Raw genomic sequence first — 27,428 nt, 5'->3', positions numbered from 1 at the left:
CCTGCTGCCTATTAATTTCATTTGGTGACCCCTAGTTCTTGTGTTATGAGAAGGAGTAAATAACACTTCCTTATTTACTTGCTCCACACCAGTCATGATTTTATAGACCTCTATCATATCCCACCTTAGTTGTCTCTTTTCCAAGATGAAAATCCCAATCTTATTAATCTCGCCTCATACGGAAGCTGTTCCATACCCATAATAATTTTTGTTGCCTTTTTCTGAACTTTTTCCGATTCCAATATATCTTTTTTGAGATGGGGCGACCGGATCTGCACACAGTATTCAAGATGTGGGCGTACCATGGATTTATATAGGGGCAACATGATATTTTCTGTCTTATTATCTATCCCTTTCTTAATGATTCCCAACATTTTGTTCGCTTTTTTCACTGCCGCTGCACATTGAATGGATGTTATCAGAGAACTATCCGCAGGGGAACTAACGGGGCTGGGCTGCTGATGCCTCCGCCCCGGGGCCGCCGCGGGATTGCACCAGCTGGGCAGCCAGCCCAGACGCGACTGGCCAGGGGCTGGGCGCAGTGTGCGCGCTGCTGGGTCCCTGCAACAGGCCCGGGCTTGGGGGGTTCGGGCCCGGGTGCCAGAGCCACAGCTGCCGAGCGCCATGGCCACTTCCTCTGGCTGCCCCCCTACTCTCCCTCCAGGTACCGCCCGACTGCGTCCTGCCTGCGCTCGGGGCCAGGCCGGACTCTCACTCACCCCGGCCCCGCGCTCCCCCTGCGTCTCCGGGGCCTCCCTCCAGCGCTTGTGGAGGGAGGAGGAATGGCGTGCTTGGGGAAGAGGCAGGGATTTGGGGAGGGAGCCAATGGGGGAAGGAGAGGCGGAGTCGGGGCGGGGTGGGCGCGAGCCCTTCCTGGCTCCGGAGCCTTTGCTTGTTTGTCCAGTGTCCCGACCTAACGTTGGTCGGGACGCGGGACAAACAAGCAAATATCGGGACAGTCCCAATAAAATCAGGACGTCTGGTCACCCTATGCCCAGTCACCCAGTTTTGTGAGATCCCTTTGTAGCAACCAGATGGCATGTAAACAATGGTGTGGAATGAGCATAGATCAGATTCTTGCAGGAGAGGAAAAGAAGAGAGAAAGGGAGAAGAGAGCAACTCAAGATTAACAGGTATTTATTTTATCCTTTGCAGTGTTACAGAGAAATACAGTGAAATCATACATTGGAAATTTGATGTAACAATACACTATTTTAGTGAAGTTGAATGAAAGTCCCAAATTGTTTCAAGCATGTGCAATTTATAGTTTCAATTAGGATGAAACTTCTCTTACAGTGAAGTCATTTTCAGGGTGTGGGGATGAAAGCGGGGCTCTTGAATGTATACTGTTTATTTCACCTCTGTTAGTCCAACACAACAACGAAGGAAAGTCAGTATGGTGTAGATCATGCTGTGAAACGTCACTTATAACATCAATTTAACACCTAGTGAAGAGATGATTCTCTCACCCAAGGTTTTCAGAGATAGTAACGCTATGTAAATTGGGTGAAATAGTGGCTCCATTGAGGTTCATGGCAATATCCTGACAGTCTTCAGTGGAGCCATGATTTCATTCATTGTATTTATTATTGGAGTTGTTAGATGATAACCACAGACTATCAGTTGATTGTTTCTTCTTTGTTTTTTCCCTTTGGAAAGTTCAACAACTCCTAACAATTTGTTACTATCTCTGAAAATCTTGGGTAACAGAATCAACTCTTCACTAGGTGTTAAATTGATGTTGTAAGTGATGTTTCACAGCATGATCTACACCATACTGACTTTCTTTCACTGTAGTGTAACAGAGGTGAAGTATACAGTACACATTGAAGAGGCACTGCCAAATTCAAGAACAGAGAACAGTAGAAGTCTATTTAGGTTTTGTTTTTTTAACCTTCGGTGGTGTTACTATTTCATGGAATCTCATGATAGGATTAAAGATGTAGGGGCTAAATAAAGTCCTTCTGAAATGTGTCATTCACAATTCTACAATGACTGTGACTGGCTTAATAATTAATAAGGAGTGGTAGCTCTGAAAAAATACACACCCTAATACGGGGTACTCGGTCTTAATTTGGTGAGTTTATAGTCTCTTCAGACTATATTTGCGTATTAGAGATACGTCTGGCTAGTTTGCTTCATTTTATACAAAGTAAGTCCCACTCTTGGGCTCCTGGATAATTACCAAAAGGGACCTCAGGTAGGTAAAAAGTGGGGACCCTGAGCCACACATTCCAGCTACCACAAGAAACAGGACTGTCATTTTTGCTCAGTAGTGGCCTTAATTCTCATGAAAGGAAAGGACCTTGCTTTTTTAGGAGCCTCACACCTACATCCACACAAACAACCCACCAGTCAAGAGCTCTATACCAAAATATGCTTTCACGGTAGACACAGCAAAAATTAAAAATCTTTCCCTGTAATTATTCCTCTCTGAAGATATCTTGCAGGATTCTTACTCCTGGGCATTAGCTCCTTAGTTTCAGTTATAAGTCCCTTAGTTCATAATGTTTTTCTAACTTTTAAGGGCAGCAGTAACATGGTAGATAGCAAGCTTGGTACCCTACTGCCTGTTGTTTGCTACCCTCTGCCAAGTACAAACGTTGCCTATGAATGTTCCAGTCATTTCCTTCCATTACATTGATAGGGAAGCTTCCTCAAAGAAAGGGGCATTCAAAATTTCAAGATAACCAACATAAGATGAAAAATATGGCTTAGTGGGGGGGGGGCACTCTGTGAGCTCTCCATGCTGAGGAATGGCAAAGCAGCACAGCAGTCTGTCCCCCTCGCCCTGAAGCAGCAGTCTGCCTGCTGCTATGTTCCTAGTGCAGGGCAGAACAGGAGCATTCCAATGATTTGCTCTTTGTTTGTTCCCCAAATGGAGCAGCACACTGATACTTCCCGGAGCTTTGAAAGGGGAGGGGCATATGCCTGCAGGGTAGCAGAGATCAAAACACTGAGCAGAGCAATCAGGGCAGGCATTGCGAGATACTGGTGGAATACTGGTGGCCAGTTCTGTCAACAAAACAATCAGAAGTGTCTAACACTGGCTATTTGTCAACAATAAAGGGAAAAGACAAAAGTCTCTCCTAGGGGTGGAAGTTTTTTGTCGCCAAAACTGGGCGTTTTTCGCTACAAAAGTCCCATTGTAGTGTGTACGCTCTTGCTCTTTTGTCTCCAAAAGACATTTTTTTGGCAACAAAACTTGCCCCTGTAGACAAGCCCTTGGTTTTGAAACTAAATCCAATCCACTTGTTATTGCACTTTTAGGCCAATGTAATTTTGAGCTGCAGACACAAGCTTAATTCTGGCATTTTAACTTTTGAGTGCTTGACTTTGCAACCTTAATGTTCTTTAAATTTTTTTATATAATACATATAAATACCATAATTTTCATTAACATAGTTACAATAATGCAGTTTCCAGGTGTATAAGTAAGGCCTTGTGTACTGTGAGGCAAGCTGGACCTAACTTCAGTAGTGAGATTCCTGGATACTGGAGTGCTCTGGTGCAGCAGACTGCAAACTGTGCAGCAGCTGCATTTATATTTAAAAATGTTACCTTTTTAATCAATTAAATGTCCCCACATTTTCACTTTTCAGTATGATGATTTTTATTCTGAAGGAGCGTAACTACATCATTGAAGCTGTCGGGAGAAACTGGTGCTTTTAACCCTTAAGGATGGCTGTGGGATAAGCACAGAGCAAAGTAATAGTCCTTCTCTCCATATACCTTGGATGTAAACACTTCTGGAATACTGCATTAAGTTTTGGGGATCTTATTAACAGAAAGCTATTGACAATCTGAGGGAATTTCAGAGAACAACTGCAATGATCAGGGATCTGGAAGGATTAATGACAAAAATTAAAAGAGCAAAATATGTATGTGTGTGTGTGTGTAGGGAATGAGGGCGATACCTGCATTATTTTGTATGAATACTATATGTACCTTAGTTTACCAGCCTGATATTATTCAGTCTGGCCACACAGAGTTAAATCAAAGGAGGCAATAAGAGAAAACCAAGAAGGAAACAAAATAACAGAGATAAGTTATCTCTGAGGAAAATACCAAGGGGTCTACAGGGAACAATGGGGGAACTATTAATTGGAAAATGCCCACAAGCCTGGCTCCAGCCAGATTAACAGGTTTACTTTTCCCAGGCCTTGGCTACACTTGCGAGTTACAGCGCTGTAATGCCTCCCCCAGGGCTGTAACTCACTCCCCGTCCACACTGGCAGGGCACTTACAGTGCTGTATCTCCCTGCGTACACCGCTGCAGGTACTCCACCTCCCCGAGAAGCATAAGAGATACAGCGGAGTGGCTACGACTCACGGGTGTGAGTGTAAACGCTTGCAGCACTGTATTAATCACCTTGTCAAGGGGCCGGGAGTTCGGAACTTGCAAAATAGAGTGCTGACATGCTCCAAAAAGCACTCTCTCCCCCCCCACACTCCCTGTCACACTCCACCCCTCTCCACCCCATTTTGAAAAGCACGTTGCAGCCAAATGAATGCTGGGATAGCTGCCCATAATGCACCGCTCCCAACACAGCTGCAAATGTTGCAAGTGTGGCCACGCCACTGCGCTGTCAGCTGTCAGTGTGGACAGACTGCAGCGCTTTTCCCTACTCAGCTGTACGAAGACAGGTTTACCTCACAGCGCTGTACAGCTGCAAGTGTAGCCAAGGTCCCAGGCCAGAGCCAAAGATCACAAGGAAACTAAATTGTTAAAAACTCCTGCTTAGAGAGGAATGATGGGAGTGAGGCACTGCAGGAGAGACACTGACAGAGAGATAGAAAATATTGTGGGGGGTGTTTGTCTTTCCCAGACCATAAGTTAGGGGTGTTTGCGCTGAGCAGAACTTGTGAAAACTTGCGAGAAAAAGACCCAGGTGGATAGGCCTTTTGTTGTTTCAAACCTCTTCTCTGAGTGCTTTGCACCTTTGGGTGAATAAATACTTTATTTTGAAGAAGCTGTTTTGAGTCACTCTATTCAGCTGCTGGTCACATGTTCCCACAGAAAAGGTCTTGGATGTACCAAATACATGGGCCTGTTGTATTTTCACGGGTATTAAACAGAGGGGCTGCAGCCCAGAGACTCAGACTAACAATGATAGGACTGTGTGGTTCCACCCAGAATGGCTAAAGGTAGCAAAACCTGTCACCAGAGGCGTGCACTTGAGAGGGACTGCAAAGGGGTCTGTAACTGTGAGAATTTGTCTAAGTAACCATTAAAGGAAAACATAACAATATTTACAAATATTTGAAGAGTATACAAAACAGGCATGGAGAGGATTAATTAAGGTGGCTATCAAGCACTATAACTAGCAGTAAAAAGATTAAATTAAGCAAAAATTCAGGTAGAATATCAGATAAATCTTCCTGACCATGAAATCTATTAGGCTGTTTTCAGTCTTCCAAGAAAAATGGTAGAAGTCCCATCAAATTTAAAATTTGACTGGACAAAACAACTGAAAAATGTGCTGTAGGGAACAATCCTATATTGGCCACCGGAGGTTAGACTAAATGACTATTAGGTCTTCTTCATTTCTGACTTCTCTAAATCTGTTGTTTTAATTACCTGTGGCATCTCACCTACCTGAAGCCTCAGGTTTTATTTCAGGGGAAGGGAATCAACTCAAGACTGTACTATGATTATACTTCTTTCACATTTACAAATTTGAAAAAAAATTCATTTACTGTTCTATCTACACTCAAAGAAGAGACATCTTTTATGAAAAGGAGACTGAGAGTGTGTAAGGTTTTTGATTTTTTTAAAATCCTAATATACAGTATATGTAATAGCTAAAAAGTAAAAGAAACAGTTGGTGATAAAATGTGATGATGATCAGAAAAGTAGTCATGTAAATATGGCACCTTCTTACTCAACAGATCTGCCCACTGTCTGTGTTAAGAGGTATTTGCTCATTTTTTCAGACAAAAATCGATTTGTATTCCTTTTAGTCCCACAGAATCAATAGAGGTGACAGAGAGAACTAGAGTCTATTCTGTCTGGTAGATCAGCAACAGAATTGTTAAATAAGTTCTGACTGGAAAAAAAATTACTACTGGTGATAATGCATGAGTCATAGTTAACATCAGAGGTAGGCAACCTGCGGCACATGTGCCGAAGGCGGCACGCAAGCTGATTTTCAGTGGCACTCACACTGCCTGGGTCCTGGCCATTTAATTTTAAATGAAGCTTCTTAAACATTTTAAAAACCTTATTTACTTTACATACAACAATAGTTTAGTTATATATTATAGACTTATAGAAAGAGACCTTCTAAAAATGTTAAAATTTATTACTGACGCACGAAACCTTAAATTAGAGTGAATAAATGAAGACTCGGCACACCACTTCTGAAAGGTTGCCGACCCCTGGTTAACATTTTAGGTGGAGACCAAGGCACCAGCATTTAGAAAAAACATCTCTCAAATTTGATCTGGAAGCCACTGAGACATGGAATTCCACAATGCAACTTTTACAGAGTCAGTTTGCAGAGTATACAGTGACTTCTCTTCAAAAAAGGAGAGATTCTAGTGAGATTGAAAGCAGTGAATTTCCATCAAGGGGATCAGGATAGTGTTGTCGTTTCAGTTCAGGTTTAGGAGGAAACATAAGTGACAAATAGTTACTTTATTTAGAGAGAAACAGGGTGCTGGTCTGCATTAGTCCAGAATCAGTTTTGCAGGAATGACAGTTAAAGAAGCCAGGTGTTCAGATATTACAATGATGAATGCAGTATAAATGCCTAGATACCTATGATTCCCTTCAAATAGACAAAGCACAGGAGATTACAGGATGTGAACAAAGCAACCAGAAAAGCAACAATGTAATTTAAAATTGTTGGTAGCTTTGGGAAAGATTGTGGAGTACTGCAAAGTAACAAGAGACCCTTTATTTAAAATTATGGAAGTAAGAGACAAAGAAGAATGCTACAATCCAAAAAGTTTAAAATCTTTTACTGTACGGAAACTCTCTGAGGATGTGTAGTACGAAAACACATGAAAAAAACCTTGCTGGATGACTGATAGTCAGAAGTACTCAGGCATGCAAAGGGCATTTAAGTGGATGATGTACATTAGATATTCAAAAATCATTTTACAAGATTCCATTTCAGAAATAAGTGGTGAAGGCAAAGAGTTCATTAATAGGAAATAAAATAGGGATAAAAGTTGACTGAGTTAGGAAACACAGAGGTGCCACACAGGGAAAGTTTACAAGTTTGAAAGAGGGTGAGCTGAGCATCTCAAAAATTAATTTTAAGACTCTTCTTGTTGCAACGTGTACAGCTGCTCTAAAGAAGCTAACACATATAGGGGTCACTTTATCAGAGGGGCAGAATGCCAAAGAGCAAAGATGATGATAGGACTTGATAAATAGGATTTCTGCTGTAGTGCTTTCCATTGCTTTTGATATTTTTATTGGCTCTTTAATCAAATTATAACTCAACTGTAGATGTGAAAATGACTGGATAAATATCTCTCTGAAATGAACACAAAATCTTTTAAAATAAATTGGTTAGAATTTTTGTTAATTTGAACATCACACCTGCAAGACTGACTTGCCTTGATAGCTTGTTAAGAAGCTGCCTGAGGCAGTTTTGTCCTAGTTTTCTTGCTAATTAAAATTTTCAGTTGAAAAAACATATAAAGCTCTTAACACTGAAAAAAATAGCAAATTCTGTGGCCTCTCAGTCAGTTGCTTTGGTGGCATTCTATTGGTATTTGATTGATTTAAAACTTAGAAAATCTGAATAACATTTGAGAGACAGCTGTTTTCGAAGGGGTAATGCAGAGACACTAGTATGCTATGCTAGAAGGAAGATTTCTGGTTTATTGGGTAGGAAATGAGTTCTAGATGCATCCAACAGTCTTCCTCTACTTTGTTGGAGGAAACCATCCCTCCACCCTTCTAATGTAATGTCTCCTTTTGATACCCGCTCCCAAACACCAGGCTGGGAACCAGCAAAGGGAGAAATGTCAAACTGAGAGCTGAGATTGGGAGTTGGGGAAGAACTGGAATGAAAGCTGGCATTGAGATCAGACAGCCCTGTTACTAGGACCTCCAGCAATGCAAGGTTGATGGGGAGTAAGATGACATCAGCCTTCTACAATTGTGAGCTTGCAGAGTATGTTTGGGTACTTGATAAAAGAGGGGGAAGAACTCTTGTGTTTCGAGAAGGGAGAGCAGGTGGAAGGACAGAGAGGAGAGGAGGAGCAAGATTATTGTGTGGGAGTGGAAGTAATAGTAATAGTAGTGGTCAGTTTCTCAGTGTAGAACAGTTTCTCAGTTTTCTAAGGGTCAAAGTGAAAACCAGAAAACTCATAAGGAAAGTCCTGGTTTGACATTATCCGAAATACTGTTTGTAATGTTGGGAACTATCCTACCAAGGGGAAGTGAATGTCTTGAAAAATCTGATATTATAAAAACTGTTTGCTTGATCCCATACTGTGCTGGTCTCTATCCCAGAGGACAGAGATTGTTGCCTTGAAGAATGTTATCCTCTTACTTTATAAAGCAATTGTTAGACCTTTTCTATAATAATTAGAGCATAAGCTTTCGTGGGCTACAACCCACTCATCCGAAGAAGTGGGTTGTAGCCCATGAAAGCTTATGCTCTAATAAATTTGTTAGTCTCTAAGGTGCCACAAGTACTCCTGTTCTTTTTGCGGATACAGACTAACACGGCTGCTACTCTGAAACCTATAATAATTAGGCACCCTTCAAAATATCACAGGTCAAAACGGGTAACATCAGATCTGAAGAATCTAAGTTATTAGGAAAAGTTATGGGAGGTCAGTTTGTTTTAATTGTAAGAAGGACGACTTTAACGTAACATAATTCTTTTCTATGAAATTATGACAGAGATGAAAGGAATGTATAGAGACAGAATGTTCACTTGGTTTTGGATCAAAAGCATGATCCAAAACCAAGAAAATTAGAATTAACTGAGAACTCCAGCATGGCTTAGGAGAGGTGTGGTCTAGTAATTTGAGTTCAGGGGAAGGAAGCAGGAAATCCTTATTTCTATTCTAGGCTCTGACAATGACTTGTCTCATTGAGCAAATCACACAGGGTCAGCTCCTGGTCCCTGCTCTATGTAAATAGGCCAAAAAGTTGCCATAAGTGGGCAGCTGAAGATTCTCTCAGCATTGAGGATGTGTTAGGGGCACACCTGAGTGAGAGGGTGTATGTCTGGAATATGCTGCACTCTGGCAATTTCCCACTGCTACAAAGGCATCTTTCGGCCAGTTGCAAGCAGTATTGTTTAGAGCATCAACCTCTTTTTTTAGCTTCTTTCCTCCATTGTAAAGGGGAATCATTGAGTGGGGGTCTTTCTAGTGGGGTCCCACATGGATCAGTTCTTGGCCCCACACTATATAACATTTTTATGAATTAGCTGGAAGAAAACTTAAAATCATCACAAATAAAATTTGCAGATGACACAAAAACTGGGGGAGTAGTAAATAATTAAGAGGAAAGGTCACTGATACTAGGTGATCTAGATTTCTTGGTAAATTGGGTGCAAACAAACAATATGTGTTTTAATATGGCTAAATGTAAAATGTATACATCTAGGAACAAAAAACATAGGCCATACTTACAGGATGGGGACCTCTATCCTGGGAAGCAGTGACTGAACATGAGCTCCCAATGTGACACAGTGGCCAAAAGGGCTAATGCGATCCTTGGATAAACAGGGGACTCTTGAGTAGGAGTAGAGAAGTTTTTTACCTTTGTGTTTGGCATTAGTATGACTGCGTCTGGAAAACTGTGTCCAGTTCTGGTGTCCATCATTCAAGAAGAATTTTGATAAACTGGAGATTGTTCAGAGATGAGCCACGAGACTGATTAAAGGATTAAAAAACATGCCTTATAGTGATGGACTCAAGGAGCTCAATCTATTTAGCTTAACAAAGAGAGGGCTTGGGGTGACTTGATTACAGTTTATAGGTACCTGCCTGGGAGACGGGCAAGTACCTTTGATAATGGGTTCTTCAATCTAGGTATGACACAATCCAATGGTTGGAAGCTGAACCTAAACAAATTCAGATTGGAAATTAGGTGTAAATATTTAATAGTGAGGGTAACTAACCATTGGAACAATTTACCAAGGGTCTTGGTGGATTCTCCATTATTGGCAATTTTAAAATCAAGATTGGATGTTTTTTTCTAAAAGATATAGTGTAGAAATTATTGTGGGGAAGTTCTATGGCCTGTGTTTTGCAGGAAGTCAGACTAGATTATCACAATGGTCCCTACTACACTTGGAATCCATAAACTATGCCCAGTGCCTACTGGGCACAGCTGAGCATTCATGCCTTAATATCTCTGAGCCTCAGCAATATGTGGCTAATAGTTAATTACCTACCTTACAGTGGTATTGCAAGGGTTTCTGTAGATAATGTTAGTAAAGTGATTTTAGACTGAATAGCATTGTATAAATGCTATGTCCTGCAAACTGTAATATACCTACAGAATAAGTTCCCAGATGAGGAGATTGCAGCAAAGAGTTTAAATGAGATTACTGCACCTCTCAGTCTTTTCTAGGAGGAGAAGGGATTGAGTAATCCTATGACAAAGCAGGATGAAGATACAGAGGTCAATATTAAAGTGCTGGTATGTTGGGTTGAAGCAGGGCACATTGGAGCCAGATAATAGCCTTTTCCTGTTTCTCACATTTCCTATGATTTTTTTTTTTTCAAATTGTGCTTATTTGGAAGTGATATCTAAGCAGGTAGGCAGGACAGCAGGAGAGAAATGCTAGGAAAATAAGCAAGTGGACAGCGCAGCAAAAAGGGCAATGCCAGTATATAATCAGACTCAAAGGGCAGCAAGGATATAATGTAAGCTAGAAAGCAGGTGGAAAAGCAGAAGGGAAATGCCAGACACTCAGCAAGTCAATAAAGCAGTATCAAGCAATCAGCAGATGCACAAAGCAGCAGGACAGCAATTCTAGGAAGTCAACAGCTGCACACAACAGAAGGAGGGCAATACCAGGCACTCAAGAAAGGAGGCAGGACAGCAGGAAGTCAATGCCCATGTGCAATCTGATGTGAAAAGCAGTAAGAAAGCAATGCAAGCCACTCAACAAATGGATAGGGCAAAAGATAGTCAATGTCAGGCAATCAGGTGGTCAAGAGGGCATAGTCATACACTCAAGCAAAACGCCAGGGCTTCAGGGATCCAATGCTGAGCTGCCAGCAAGTAGACATAGCAGAAAGAGAGCAATGAATGCCAGGCAATCCCTAGGTGGACAGGGGTAGCAAGAGGGCAATGTCCATTAATAATCAAATACAACTGCTGGCATGGAGAAAATGGAAGCCTGATAATAGGTTGGCAGCAGGATGACAATGCTTTTCAGGTACTGGAGGATAGTGTGAGCAAAACACTCTCTAATAACACCATTAGATTAACATAGTAAACCATGAAAATCCAATAGAGAACAGTACATAAATGGAAACAGCAGATGAATCTGAGCCCTGGTGCCTGGGGAGGCCACAGGACTCTCCTATTAACAGAACTATGCGAATCCACAAGGAAATCAAACAAATGGGAAAAATGAGCCTGAAAGCTGTTTCTGATGATTTTAAAAAACAAACAAACAAACAAAAAAAACCAGCAAAGAATTAGTTTGAAAATGATTGGCTGGAATTGAAGATGTTGCTTACCCCTCTCTGGAGCCCACAAAATGGGAATGTTGGGAATTTCTGCAGCAGAAAAACAGAAGAGAAAAGGGATTTCTGACTCCCTGTTTGAGGAAAAGCAGGTCAATTTAGGGCTGGGTGAATTGTTTTGGGCAAAATAAGAACTGGTCTGAATCTCTGCCTCTCTCTGGAACCAAGCCTTTATTGAGGTCTGAGAAAGGTTTAAGAAGTCCATACCACTTTCATCTCATGATATCCCACCTCTATTTCCAAGAACCATACTTACCTCTAGTGCAGGCTGTGCAAGTGGAGATAGGAGACAGCATCAAGAGCTCACTCCCATATCCACTGGAAGACAGCTATTGAGGACAGACACCAGTGCCCCAAGGCTTATGCAGGTCATTTTATGGGATACATTAAAGAGGTTCATTAACCCCAACTCACCTCTAGCAAAGGCTGGTATTTGAAGTTGTCCAGATAATCACTTCCCACCCTAGGGGGCATCAGTCTTTGTGGGAATGGCCCCTTTCTTCTCCAAAAGCAGCTGCTGTGTTTGGGGAGATTCAGCAACGCCTTCACTGTACCTTGATGCTGCTATTCTTTTGCAACTCAGGGGCTCTCTGGGGCATCCCTTATATTTGTATCTCAAAGTATGTTTCAGATATCTCACAAGCTGTTTGGTTTCAAAAACACACTTTAAAATCTGAGAAGTGCTAAGAAAGTCACAGAAGCAACCAGACCCAGTGGAAATACAACTGCATCTTTTCATCTAGTTGGTGTTGTCGCTTGCCGGATTGGAGTGGGGATTTGACTGAGAATTATGAGGAACTGCCTGGGGAGGGATGAAGGGGACCACAGATGTCAACCTGAAGACTGATCTACACTTCAGCAGGACACCTACATCCCCTTAAGATAAGGGTGAGCAGGCAAGTTGTGGTGAGGGAGAGGCTATACGTGAGGGGACGTAGGAAAATTCTCACTGTAGGCTTGAAGGTTCAAAGAAGTATCCGAACTTTCATATATTTATCCAAACCTCCAAAAAAGACAATTACCTTTTCCGTAACTGGTGTTCTTCGAGATGTGTTGCTCATGTTCATTCCACATTAGGTGTGTGTGCTTGCCACATGCACTGGTGCCAGAAGTTTTTCCTCTCAGCATTATCTGTAATGGAGCCCCTCTGGCACTCTCTGGAGTGGCGCCCATGTGGAGCGGTATAAGGGGCGCCGCTGGCTCCCCCCACCCTCAGTTCCTTCTTGCCGGAAACGCCAACAGTGGGGAAGGAGGGCAGGTCGTGGAATGGACATGAGCAACACATCTCGAAGAACACCAGTTACAGACTCCCAGCAGTTCCCATGGAGGCGGGTACGAGTTCACAGCTGCGCAGATTGTAATACAGCTCTGCCGAACACAGTGTCGTCTCTGGCCTGCTGAGTGATGGCATAATGAGATGTGAATGTGTGGACTAAGGACCACATCACGGCTCTACAGATGTCCTGGATTGGGATGTGCGCCAGGAAGGCCGCCGAAGATGCCTGTGCTCTAGTCGAATGGGCTCTAACGAATGGGCGGTGGGACCTTTGCTAGCACGTAACAGGTCTTTATGTAAGAGGTGATCCAGTTGGAAATCCTCTGCAAAGAAACTGGAAGGCCCTTCATCCTATCCACCATAGCGATGAAGAGCTGGGTCAATTTATGGAAAGGTTTGGTATGCTCCAAGTAAAAAGCCATGGCCCTCCGGATGTCCAGCGCATGCAGATGCCTCTCCTCGGCAGTCTTGTGCGGCTTGGGACAGAATACTGGCAGGACTACGTCCTGGCTCGTGTGGAAAGAAGATACCACCTTTGGCAGGAAGGCTGGGTGGGGCCGCAGCTGGACCTTGTCCTTACAAAACACTGTGTAAGGAGGTTTCGAGGTCAAGGCCTTAATCTCTAAGACTTGTCCCGCCAACATCACCGCCACCAGGAAAGCGACCTTCCAGGACAAGTAGGAGGGAGCAGGAGCCCAGCGGCTAAAAAGGCAGGCTGGTGAGCCTTGAGAGGACCAGGTTAAGGTCCCACTGTGGGACAGGGGCCCGTACCTGTGGGTAAAGCCTCTTGAGGCCCCTCAGGAAACTGACAGTCATGTCATGCGAAAAGACCGTCTGACCTTGGATTGGCTGGTGGAACACGGAGATGGCTGCGAGGTGCACTCTGATGGAAGAATGTGCCAGACCCTGGGTCCTGAGCTGCAGTAAGTAGTCCAAGATGGACTGCACTGAAGAACGCGAGGGAGAAATGCCGCGCTCCGACACCCAGCAGGAAAACCTCGTCCTCTTGGCCTGGTAAGTTAGTCTCGTGGATGGCTTCCTACTTCCGAAGAGGACCTGCTGGACCTCCTCCGAGCAGGTATGCTCCTCCAGGTTAAACTACAGAGCATCCACGCCAAGAGGTGTAGAGACTCGAGGTTGGGGTGTAGGAGCCAACCTTGATCCTGTGACAGCAGATCCGGATGGTAGAGAAGGGGCCAAGGAGGGGCCACCGCCATGTTCGTGAGCATGCCGAACCTGTGCTGGTGAGCCCATGCAGGGACGATCACGATAACCTATGCGTTGTCCCTCTTGATCTTTATTAGGACCCAGCTGACCAGAGGGATCGGAAGGAACGTGTACATCAGACCCTTGGCCCACGGCATGAGGAAGGCATTGGAGAGGGAGTCCTTGCTCAGGCCCTGCTGGGAGCAAAACCAATGGCATTTTCTGTTTCGCCTGGTGGCAAGTAGATCTACTTGGGGAGTTCCCCATCTCTGGAAGCTCATGCAGGCCACTTCCGGGTGGAGCAACCACTCATGGTGAGAGGAGAAGTTACTGCTGAGGTGATCTGCTAGGGCATTCCTGATGCTGGGGAGGTGACCAGCTTTCAGATGCAGAAGTCCCAGAGACAGAGAGCCTCTTGGCAGAGAGCCAATAAGCGCGCTCCTCCTTGCCTGTTGACGTAGAACATCGAGGCCGTATTGTCCATCAGGACTCTCACCACTTTGCTGTGGAGGAGAGGATGCCAGAGCCGCTCCCTTATGGATACTGCTGAGGGAAAAACTTCTGGCACCGGTGCATGTGGCAAGCACACACCCCTAATGTGGAATGGACATGAGTAAGTACTCGAAGAAGAATTTGTAAAATTCACCCATCACTGGTTTTGAGAGTCCCTACTTAGACAAGATCTGCGTTGTGCCCCAATTTTCTGGGTCATGTCAGAGGCAGTACATTCAAAGGAATGGACAAAAAGCCTCTGAAAAGACCCCAACAGATGCCAGTCATTGGAATTCCATCCTCCTCCTTGAAGTTGTCTTTGTCACTCTGCATTATTTCTTCTATCCTTCTTTCTATTGGCCAAATCATCTTCTGCTGTTAATCTCCACCCCACTAATGGAACCAGAGTCGTCTCCTTCAACTTCAATCCAACTGATAGAATAAGCACTCTCCTTCTTTCTCAACCTCTGTTGGGATCAGGACTCTATTTCCAGCTATCAAACTTGCACTCACCAATGGGATCAACACCCTCCACAGTTTCTAAACTCCATCACAATGATGGAGTAAAGCCCTCTCCCTGGTTCCCAATGTCTGTCCTCCACATCCCAAAGTCCTGTAGTCCAGGACTTCTCCAAGCCTCCTAACCTCCATCACCAGACCCTAAACAGATTTGGTGCTTTCTTGAAGACTCCTAACCTCGATTCTTGAAATATAATTGTTGCCTTTGTTTGACTTCCAGCTTGCATCCCATCCTCACTAACTGAATTAGGATCTTTTCTCCTGACTGTCAGCTTTCATCTCCTTTTATTGAGTCAGCACTCTCTCCCTAGTTTCATGGCTTCCCTGGCTTTCTACTTTACAATAATATCTCTTCTGGCCAAGTATTATATCCATTGTTTTATCCTGGTCATTGTAAATTCCACTTCAACTGCTTCTAATACAAAGCACAAAGTATTTTTTCACATGTAGTCAGCCACCTATGCATCAATTTTATACAGCAAGATTGAAAAATACCTACATCCCATTTTGGATAGGTAATATAATGCAATAAGGGGGCAATCTTTATCTCTTCTCCAAACTGCAGAGAAGTTCAGACACAGGAGAAAGATGCACTAGTTGTATTGTGTAGTGCTGAGTCAAGATTTGGGAAACTCAGAAAAGTCACAAAGCCAGTATCCACAGGGATTTGCTATGCATCCTTGTGCAGCAGGGTTTGTGAGCATGGTAAGGCAGTGACAGGCTGTAGCAGATGGATCAGGGTCTACTGGCCATAGAAGTGGAATGTCTTCCCTATCCTTCCCAAAACAACTCCCCAGTATCAAGCACTGTTACTTGGGTTTGGAAAAGTGTAGAGGAAAATTTAGCCCTAAGAAAGGAACCAAGAGTAACCAGTAATATGATATCATAAGTAAGGGGCACAAACTAGTCAATTATAGTTTGTTGTAAGCAATGGAACCAGAGTAGCCGTTAATATTGTACAGTAAAAAAGATACTCAGACTACCTGCTGGCAGCTTCAGCAGCTCATGTGATATTATGAATAGATGTGGCCAGAGTTAGTTGCATTGCATCACAAACACAATGGCTAGCATCTTTTCTTTAAGGGGGAGATTCTACCTAAGACTTCAGTGGGAATGAACTAGAACAAATGACTCTCAGGAAACAATAAACAAACTTTCATATATGAAGCAACTGAACAGGGTTAAACAATGAAATGTAAGAAATGGAAAGAGGTTTGGAATGTGGATAATATCATAATAAAAGGAGTAATTTAGAATTATACACATCATGCTTAGATAATCATATTACTAAATATATGGGACAGAGTTAGGCTTTGATGGAAAAAGCCTGGAAGCTATCAGTCAGATCACAAGATGTGATAATGGGCACAAATGGTCTGACTGAAGGTTTTATAAAATATTTATTTTCTTGCCCACTATCAACAAGAGTTTCACAATTTGAGAAGGAAAGAACAGTCCCTGTGAGCACAACCACAAGTGCCTAATTAGCAGGAAACATTTTAATACATGAATTATTTTAGTATAATATTTATAGGGATTAATAAAGGCAGGGCGATTAATGACCTACAGCTGAGATGCTAATATTTCCTTGAACACAATTAGAAGCAAACTACTGTCTGTTCCCTGCCTAATCCCTCTCCTCACTGTGGTGGGAAGAGAGTTCTGATGGGGCAAAGGGAAGGATTACATGAGAAAACAATAGTCTGATGCTGGAATTCTCCCCAAGCCCCAAAATAACAACAAAATGCACAACTGAGGAGACATTTTGTTAACGGGTTTGGTTCAAAATGTTTCACTTCTGTATTTTGTTTACCTTTCAAGTAAACTTTTGCCTCCTAGTCCTTATCTTTTTAATCTTCCCTCATATGGAAGTCTTCTATGTCTCTGTTCTTTTTTGCTTCCTTTCTCTAGACTGTTTCTATTTCTGTTATATCCTTTTTGAGAAGGTGTGACGAGAACTGAACACAGGACAAGAGTGACATTTAATTACTTAGCAGGTTTTTTAGTATTATTCTCTATGTTTTTCTTAACACGATGTAATATCTTGTTCACATCTTTGGCCACTGCTGTGCAATGAGCAGATGTTTTGATTGAACTATCCACAATGATGTTTAGAACAAAGATCCAAAAGACCAGTTCAAGATGAAAAGTCTTTGCGGTAGACATCTTGTTCTTCCCCTCCTCCATTTAACTGTAAGAATCCTATCAAAGAGCTTTTAAAGTCAATATATATAAAAATGAAATAGATGGATTACTTTGCATGTATTGTACTTGGTACTAAAATAAGAGAATAGTAAGTGAGGAGTAAACAGATTGTAGGATAGATTGTACTTGAATACATAGAGTAACAAATAATGCTAATCCCAATCATAGAAATTAGAGAAGGAAAACTCTTGTCCATTCCCCTTGCCAGTACAGATTGTTCCCTATAACATAGTTTTCAGTGCTTTCTCTAATCCAGTTGTAAAAGAGCAAAATAAAGAGGTTTCTAACATTTCCCATGGGAGACTATTCACAGACTAACAGGAAAGGTTTCCTGATACGCAGTCCACATTTTCTTTTAATTTCATCCATTACTGTTTACAGTGTCCTAGCTAATGACTATATATATCATGTTGAGGCTGCACAATCTACCAGGTATAGCATACTAGGTAAAACACCTCTAGTGCTGTCCATTGTAGCTGGTATTGCTCTCTGAAGCACCAACATTCCAATATGAGGAATCACTACATTTTGGGTTAAGCCCTAAGAATGCATTGTGCACCAGGGCCCAGGGAACCTGACTGCAGGGCTTCAGCGTGGCTCAGCAGGGGAGGGTGCCTAGGGAATGGAGCAATCCCGCGATCCCTGGGGGCAGGACCCAGGGCAGGGGGCCGGGTGAAAAAGGTGCTAAGCCCCTGCCTGGGGGGTTGCTGTAGAGCCTGCAGGATTGGGGCATGAACAGGGTGGAAATTGCTTCCCCTCTACACCATTCCATAGCTTAGCTGAGGGGCAGAGAGGCTTCCCTGGGCCAGTGCTGTGTGGAGTTTTGGCACATTCAGGGCTCGGTGCCTCCTGGCCAGTGCCTCTTAGGCTTTCCTGGGGTGTCAGCCCAGCCATAGGCAGTGGGGGAAGGAAGGAGCCTGCCGGCCAGGCTGTTAATGAGCTGAGTGCACCGACCAGGGGCTGTTTCTCCGTACAGCGCCGAGAGTGGGGCACGCCTCACAGGGGGGGAGAGTATGGAGGAGCAGCGGTGCTGGATGGGGGGGGGGAAGGGGCAAAGCAGAGAGAGGACAGGGAGAGGGGGAGCATGTAAAAGGCCGATGGATGGGCAGCAGAAGCAAAACATAACCGGCTGCTGCCTGGCGCCTGCCTGCACTTAGCAACCACTGCAACTCACAGCGCGCAGCCAGTGCCGGGCGGAAACGGGATGGGGGGGCAGGGCCCTGCTGGCCAAGAGCCGGCACGCAGCAGGGTCTGCACTGACAGACCAGAAGAGGGAGCGGCTGGCCCCACGTGCTGCATCTTTGCCCCGCCACCAGCCTTGCACACCCACCCCTATCATTGGCCACTGGACCCCCCCACTCACCACTGGTGGGCAAGCGGCTGACGAGCAGGGATCCGGCCAGCAGCAGGACCCGCCAGTACTGGGAGTGGGGGGAAAGATGGAAAAAATGGGACATGGGTCACCTGCAGGAGAGCTTAAATACAGGACTGTCCCTTTAAAAATGGGACGTCTGGTCACCTTGAGTATGTCCCCCTCCACATTTGATTGCAGGAAAAGAAAGAACCCCTGGCAGCAAGACCCTGTAGCCCAGCAGTTTGATTCAAACTCTCCTGGACAATAGAACATCCACTAGTTTTGATGCTCCAGAAAGCACAGCCAGGATTCAGAAGCACAGTGCACTCTTAGCAGGGCCGGCTCCAGGCATCAGCGAAGGAAGCAGGTGCTTGGGGCGGCCAATGGAGAGGGGCGGTACGTCCGGGTCTTCAGTGGCAATTCAGCGGCGGGTCCCTCAGTCCCTCTCGGAGGGAAGGACCCGCTGCCGAATTGCCACCGAAGAATGAAGCAGCGTGGTAGAGCTGCCGCCGAAGTGTCGCCGATTGCGGCTTTATCTTTATGTATTTATTTTTTTGCTTCGCCGCTTGGGGCAGCAAAAAAGCTGGAGCCGGCTCTGACTCTTAGGGCACAAATACCAGGATAGCCTCAGATAGCAAGTAAGTATGAATGGAAGCAAAACTTACCCAGAATGACTGCTTCCAGACAACAGTGGCCATTTTAGTTATTCTTTTATTCATGTATGTGAATACCTCAGAATAAATACTATAAATACCTATAAATACCTCGGAATTTCAGGCTTTCACATAAGAAACAAATACAAGCAGAATAGCCCTGATTCTCCATTGCACTGCATCTTGTGTAGTCGTTTACACCTGTGCTATGTGATTGCAAAGAGGGAGTGAGACATAACCAAATAAAACAGTAGCATTTTAAGAACAGGAGTACTTGTGGCACCTTAGAGACTAAGGTGCCACAAGTACTCCTGTTCTTTTTGCGGATACAGACTAACACGGCTGCTACTCTGAAAGTAGCATTTTACACCACTTTGCATTCCTGCAAGAGGCTGCACAAGGTGTAAACCAGTGAAAAATCAAGCCCAATATTTTAATCTCCCTAATTCCAAAACAGCGTCACCACTTAAAGAATGTGGCTAATCACCAGTGATTTGCACTGCAAGGGTTGAAGGTTTCAACAAGCACATTAAATCCTGTGCTAATCTACACATTTTCTAAGTGAACATTGCAAGATCCTATCCCTTTTTCTATAATGTGCAAGCTTTTACGCAGGGTTTTACTCCCACATCCTCCCCCCAACTCAATTATTTATATTCTAATCCCTAAACATTCAGAGATATGTGGAGATTTTAGCCTGACAACTGACACTGACTTTTGCAGTACACAAAATTTGCAGTGTGCATGTTGATTAGACTCCCATCCAGCACTGTGTTTTCCTGCAGGCACACAATCTCTTTATACATAAACAAAGAACTCACCTAGGGTCCCCCTTTTGTCTTTGATATTTCAGTAAAATGCAATCATTAACATAACTCTGAAGTGCACAGTGAACTCAGTTTTATGTTTTTCCTTTATTCATGTCATAGCTATGAACGTTATATCATGAAAGTATCAACATATATCCATATGTACAAGTGTCATTTTCCCATTGCATTGAAGGGTGTCATTTCCATTTTTAAGTAGTTGTTTTCTCCATATTTCTTGATTTTGCATAGTAGTTATAGTAATAGTCCCTCCATGCATTCATTTTTCCTCTCTCTGCAAAAACTATCACTTGAAGATGGGACTGGAGGAGTCAGATGACCTTGGAAGCTTGTGTATATACATTTCTGTCAAGTCCCATACATATTAATTGCTGGCATCTTATTATGCTAATAGTTCATAATCTTGTTCCAGTCAACAGCATGGATAACTTTTCTAAATACATTATTTTTCTCAGGTTTTAAACTTTTCATGACAAAGATGTATTCAGAAATTCTGGAGATAGGAACTTTAAACACTATTCATGTTATAAAAAGAAAAAATATTCCTAAGGCCAGACTACTGGATGGTTCAAGAGATTGGTAGTGGGCTGTATGGCTTTTCACTGCTAAATTGCTAGTTCAAATCCCAGGCAGATCAATAATGATTGAAAGATACTAGCACCTCCTGACTATTTGATAGACTATTAGCAATAAGCTCTGTATTTATACCCAAGAATCATATATGTATTTATTTCCATATAGAGAGACTGCAGAATTTTCAGCATTGCATTTTGGTACTAATACTGATCACCACATTCTGTGGAGCAGCAGCAGAGACAGGAATGCTAGGGCAGCAGTGAGCGAGTGCCTTGGGGAGCATCTCATGGCAGTTGGGCACCACGGGCGGTGCCAGCCAGAGCCAGGCTCCTTCAGGAGAGAGGCAAGAGCATGTCAGGGGTAGTTTGGAGCTGTGCTACCTGCCCTGCCTAGGGAACGCTAGCCATACAGAGGTAGCCCAGCTCGGCTTGGGGACCAGGGCAGGAAGGGCTGCAGAAAAGCAAGCCAGCGCCCTGGCTCCCACAGCGTAGAGAGACAGGGGACCAAGTGGGCCGGGCAGTTCTCACCAGCTTCTGATCTGCTGGGTCCTGGCAGGAGGTGATGCTTTTCAAACTGTAGGGCGCACCTCCTTCTGGGTCACACCCCACAGTTTGAAAACCTTTCTGCTAAATGGAAGGCAGAAATATGGGGAGGCACATGGACATTTGCTGAGAATCAAAAAGTTAAAATTTTATAAACATTAAAACACAAATTGCCAACATCACATGTGAAAATACAAAGTATCCTTACATCAAACGCTAATAAGTTTTCAAGCAGCAATTTTCTTATTTTGCCTATCTTTGGAGAATAGAATGTGACACATGCATAATGTTTAAAATGGGGCCTCGTCCCAGAGAGCAAAAGTACAGTATGGGATCTGGCTCCAACACTAATTAAAATACAAGGGAAGGTTTTTTTGTTCTCACATGTAGTTTTTCAAAAAATTCCATGGCACACCTGTTCGAGCCTAATGGCACACCACTGTGCCACGTTATGCCAGTTGGGAAACACTGAGGGCTGGTCTACACTAGGGGTGGGGGATCGATCTAAGATACGCAACTTCAGCTACGCGAATAGCGTAGCTGAAGTCGAAGTATCTAAGATTGAATTACCTGGGGTCCACACGGTGCGGGATCGACGGCCGTGGCTCCCCCATCGACTGTGCTACCGCCGCTCGCTCTGGTGGAGTTCCAGAGTCGACGGTGAGCCCTTTAAGGGCAGGCATGAGGAGGGATGTACTTTGTTGGGGGATCTGGTTAACTGTTGCTCCCTAAGGGCCAAGTGACAGTCATGTGACCAGCTGTGATATATAAGGGAAGCCTGTGGATCAATCACAAGAGGGACATTCAAAGAGAGTGGAATAGTTGGCTATAGCGAGTGAAAATTTTTGGAGAGAGGCAGGAGAATTTTCTCTTTTTTTTAAGGTATGCAGGAACATATATGTTTGCTATTTTAGGTGTATTTTGCAAGATAGTGTATAACAAAGAATGTGCATGGAGGTGGGGGGACTACATAGAGGATATGTCTATACTAGCACTTTTAACCTTAAGTTATTTGATTGCCATAAGCAAAATATGTTTTTATATCAGAATGAATGATCTACAACAAATGATCATGTCAATGTTTTAAAATAATTTCTAAAAAGTCTAAGGCAAAATATCATTAATTTTCTGTTAAGATTCTATCTGCATATCAATTAAATAAAACATTATTATCTTGCAGTTCTAGAAAAAAAGGATTTCAAGGCTGGAAATGTAAAACTGAGGTTCCATAAATAACCTTAACTCTCAACCATCCCCTGACACCAAGCCACCATAAAGCCAAATAACAATTTCACACCACATTTCTAATATGCACCCAAACCCTAGTATCCCAGTGAACACAGTAAAGATATCAACAACCAGAGTTATATGATTATCTCAGCAATGCAATTCCTAGCTTTTGGCTCCAGTTCATACTGGAAATATCATCAACTACCAGGCTGTAGATACAGAACTACCACCCTCACCACCACCATTCAGGATCACCTACAAAGACAGACTGCTTCAAATTTAACCACCCAGTGGCAGTAAGAAACACCTAACCTCTGATCTCTCCATATACAGTCCATAATTACTGTCTCATAGCCACTATTCCTTATAAGGCTATGAGCACAATCTTCATCCGTCAAAATATATATTGTTTGAGTTACCTCTGATAATTGCAATGACCTGATGTGATTAAGATACTGCTCCAAAAAATATGTGGACCATAGGTGGGATACAATGTGACAGTAAAGGTTGTTTGTGAACCTTAATTATGAATTTCCTATGTCACAAACTTTTATTTTTAATAACTCCAATATTCTAGTAAAATTATTTTAATTTAGTTGAGATTTATTTACAAAATTAAATACATCTTAACAACCGTTTTTTCTATTATGCATTTGCCTTCCAGTAATCTTCAAAGGAAAATAATTCATTCTGGGGCTAAGTACTCTTCTTTTAAACATGCTGATATCACTTAAGTGCCAACAGACATTTGCCTAAAAGAACCCTTAGAAATGACAATATTATGGAGGTGATGGCCACAATTTCATAGTTAAGGCAGTTTCATTTTGCAATTAAAGCAGGGATTCAGCCTTTTTTTTATATATGAAAAATACGATGTATCCTTCCCAAATTTACAGCTCTTCCTCTTTGAGTATAGAATTTTCTGAGAATTTATAAGTAAATGTTAAGTATCAGGGGGTAGCCATGTTAGTCTGTATTCACAAAAACAACAAGGAGTCCGGTGGCACCTTAAAGACTAACAGATTTATTTGGGTATAAGCTTACGTGGGTAAAAAACCTCACTTCTTCAGATGCATGGAGTAAATAAATGTTAGTTTGAGTTAAAATTAATTAAAAACTGGGCCCTTTGAGAAATGTAAGGCAGTCTTTTCTTTTTTCATAGAATCATAGGAAAGAAAGGGACCTCGAGAGATCACCGAGTCCAGTACCCTGCACTCATGGGCAGGACTAAGTATTATCTAGACCATCCCTGATAGAGGTATGTCTAAACTGCTCTTAAAAATCTCCAATGATGGAGCTTCTATAACTCCCCCCCCCCCCCTGTGGCAACTTATTCCAGTGCTTAACCATTCTGACATTAGTTTTTCCTAATGCCCAACCTAAACCACCCTTGCTGCAATTTAAGTCCATTGCTTCTTGTCCTATCCTCAGAGGTTAAGAAAAACAATTTTTTCTCCCTCCTCCTTGTAACAACCTTTTATGTATTTGAATACTGTTATCATATCCCCTCTCAATCTTCTTGTCTCCAGATTAAGCAAACCCAATTTTTTCGATCTTCCCTCCTGGGTCATGTTTTCTAGACCTTTAATCATTTTTGTTGCTCTTCTCCGGACTTCCTTCAGTTTCTCCATATCTTTCATGAAATGTGGTGCCCAGAACTGGACACAATACTCAAGTTGAGGCCTAATCAGCACAGAGTAGAGCAGAAGAATTACTTCTCGTGTCTTACTTACAACACTCCTGCTTATACATCCCAGAATGTTTGCTTTTATTTGCAACAGTGTTACCCTGTTGACTCATATTTACCTTGTGAGCCATTATGACCCCCAGATCCCTTTCTGCAGTACTCCTTCCTAGGCAGTCATTTCCCATTTTGTATGTGTGCAACTGATTGTTCCTTCCTAAATGGAGTACTTTTTTATTTATCCTTATCGATTTTTTCCCAAACAATTTTTAATAACAATAATGCAGATACTTAAAACTTTCCATATAGTTATAATCAAGTGAAATCTTGTGAATAAGTTATGTTAGAAGAAATTAAGTTGCAATCATTCTAAGTTGTTAATGATTTTTGTATCTAGTTGTCATGATTATATAGGATCAGGGAAAGTCAGTTCAACATCTCCAATAAAGGGCCATTGTGGTCTCAGCAATAACTCAATCAATCGTCATTGCCATTCTATAACTAATTTAAATGTAATAATTCTTTTGGTTTTAATGACTCTGTGGTATGAGGGAGACTGCACATTTGTGTGAAGAGTTTTCATTGGTAGATTACTTGGCACAACTGCCACTGCCCTTTGAGGTTCCATAGCTCATTGTGGGCGACATTGCTTGAAAGGCTCCATGTGACTCTGCTGCCTCTACTCCACTGTGCACCAAGGCAGTATTGCCTAGGGAACTAGGCAGGAGCAGAGGTTAAGCCCTTAAAGTTCGGCAATATCAGACCCTGGGAATTGGGCTCTCTCTTGCCCATCCTTTTGCAAAGAGTTGTTATCTGTAATACAGTCCTCTAAACCGATAAGTCAATTGCAAAATGATGGCCAGATTCACCTGTACATTTTGGCTACTTTGTGGTGCTCTGGCAATGCAAATCAGGTGTAACTGGCCAGCATGCTCTGGTTGCTTTGCAGTGCTCTCATGTCCCAGTGAATCTGCCTTAAAAGTTTTAAGAAAATATTTAAGTTGATACTACATATCTTTGAATCATCAGAAATATCACATAACAACATTCTCTTTGGGTTTCTTGTTTGGTTTTCTGACATTTTTAATGACCTTTACAAAAAAAAAAAAAAGGAAATTTCCAGACAAACAACTATGTTAAGATGGAGTTGAGGTTGAGAGTAATTAACATCTATTTAAGAGTAAAAAGCATTATGGAGATGTTATAATCAGTCCAAGATCAAGTGTTACAAACCCAGGAAATTCAGAGTTAAGTTAGCACTTAAAAGAAATCCAAACATGCTAAATTACAGAATTACATATTTAAGGCACTTAAGCAACCTTAATTCTGTTCTCTAGTGACACTGTGAAGGGAAAAAGTGCAACCTCTCTCCCAGCCGCCGGTGATTTAAAATATCAGGTTAATTTTACTCTAACACTAAAATACCTTAAACATAATCATATAGTTATTGCATGGTGTCACTAGAATGCAGAGTTAAAGGTTTTTTTTGTTGCCTTTATTGTGACTTTCTTACCTTAACATATTTGGATGTCTTTTAAATGTAACCTTAACTCTGAATTTCTTGGGTTTGTAATGCTTGGTCTTGAGTCAATTACCACTTCTCTGTAATGTTTTTCCCTTTAAATTACTGAACTATACTCTCAACCCTAACTCTATTTTAATCTCCATATCTGTCTGGGAATTATATTGTATGATTCAAAACACGGGAGTAGATTGTGGTTTTACCATAAGCCCCAAGCAAGAGCCAGTATGTAGCTGCGCTCTCCTGGGAGTAGAAGAGAAACCACATCATGAATGTCATAGTATAGTTCCTGATTCCCCACTTTCTCCAGGAGAGAAGGAAACTGTGCCAGCTTTTTACCTGGTGCAGATTCCTTCCACCTCTGCTTCTCAACACAGCGGAGCAGGCATAGTGTCAAAGTTCTGGCCAACAGTGTAGGAAGGGCAGTACCAGCCTTGCGGAGGTTTCTCTTCCCTCCATACCACACATACTGTGACCTGTAATGTGTGTACCCAATAGTGGAGAATAAAAGGGATGTCTTATATCTTCTTTCTCCCTTTTGCAGGCACATAGTGCAGGTCACATTGTGCCCTCTATTAGCACTAGGGTAACTGTATAGTAGAATAATTAAGCATAGTGTTTAGGAACATTACTCCCGAATACTATAGTATTTTTTATTTTTGTATGAGGGATGGAACTCTATTCTATACAATGGCAAGTTTTAGTCAAAAAGCCTTTTTTTTTTGGTCCTCTGAAGACAAGGGTTCACAATGTAAGCTATGAGAGACATTCATCTGTACTTGTTCCCTACTGCTGCTACTGCTCCTTTGCTGGGTATCACCCAATCTGTCCAGAGATACTGCACAATCAGGTCAATGAAGGAAATTTCTAAAAGTCAGGAAGTTTATGTGCTAAAGGGCAGACTGTTGTGCATCCAGGATATCTCACCTCTGGAGTGACGTCTCGTGGTGCAAACCCTGTTCCTCCAGTTGTCAAAATCAAGTTAAGTTCCTTTTCATCACACCAGTCTATCAGTGTCTCCTGAAAGAGAATATCAACACTGTCAGATTTGGCATATAATGTTAATACAGAAATCTGAAAAATGCCTAAGGCTTAAAAATCTTCAAGTAACAATAATTAAACTCAGATTCATATATTCAATGAAGAGAATTTTTAAGACATTCCACATGACAATTTATACGGATACTTTTCTCTCTCTCTCTTTTTGTCTTTATGACCAATATATGACAGAGTAATTTGGGCACCAATACCAATGTGTTTTGGAAATGAAAATGGATATTGATTCTCAATGAAAATTGAGAATTCTTCCCGAGTCCCAAACGAAAAATAAAAAATTGTAATTTTAACACTTTAATAACTTTTTATTACAATACTGAACTACACACACACATTCCAACATAGGTCTGAATACACACATAGACCTCAAGGGTATTTATAGGCTCTTAACTTCCATTGATTTCAATAGAAGTTAGGAATCTAGATACCTTTTATAATCTGGGCCTAAATTCCCCAGCATATGTCAATATACTATATATATATATATATTCCTGGCGGTGATTGTGGTTTCCATGTTCTAATTTCAACTGGAATGGCCTGATGATTATGAGAGCAACACTGCTGTAAGCTTCTTGGTGGAAAGATTCAAGAATACAAATTA

At 42.4% G+C, this 27,428-nt stretch overlaps 1 protein-coding gene across 12 annotated transcripts in view; it reads right to left on the bottom strand.

Annotated features, from left to right (window-relative positions):
* Positions 1-27,428, bottom strand: part of GPHN (gephyrin) — a 662,403-nt gene that overhangs the window by 227,494 nt on the left and 407,481 nt on the right. For 7 of the 12 annotated variants that reach the window (XM_026651346.1, XM_026651349.1, XM_026651348.1 and 4 more), the window contains exons 4-5: positions 26,699-26,791; positions 11,680-11,718 (exon numbers count right to left, since the gene is read on the bottom strand). In XM_026651346.1, the coding sequence (XP_026507131.1) occupies positions 11,680-11,718; positions 26,699-26,791 (132 nt within the window). The remainder of the gene's footprint in view (positions 1-11,679; positions 11,719-26,698; positions 26,792-27,428) is intronic. The other 5 variants (XM_026651347.1, XM_026651354.1, XM_026651353.1 and 2 more) reach the window with 1 other exon arrangement.

The sequence above is a fragment of the Terrapene carolina genome, unplaced genomic scaffold (genome assembly GCF_002925995.2).
Source record: "Terrapene carolina triunguis isolate 2854851 unplaced genomic scaffold, T_m_triunguis-2.0 Scaffold96, whole genome shotgun sequence".
Taxonomy (NCBI): Eukaryota; Metazoa; Chordata; order Testudines; family Emydidae; genus Terrapene; species Terrapene triunguis.
Note: the sequence above shows the minus strand (reverse complement) of the source record. Positions and strands in the feature narration are given on the sequence as shown.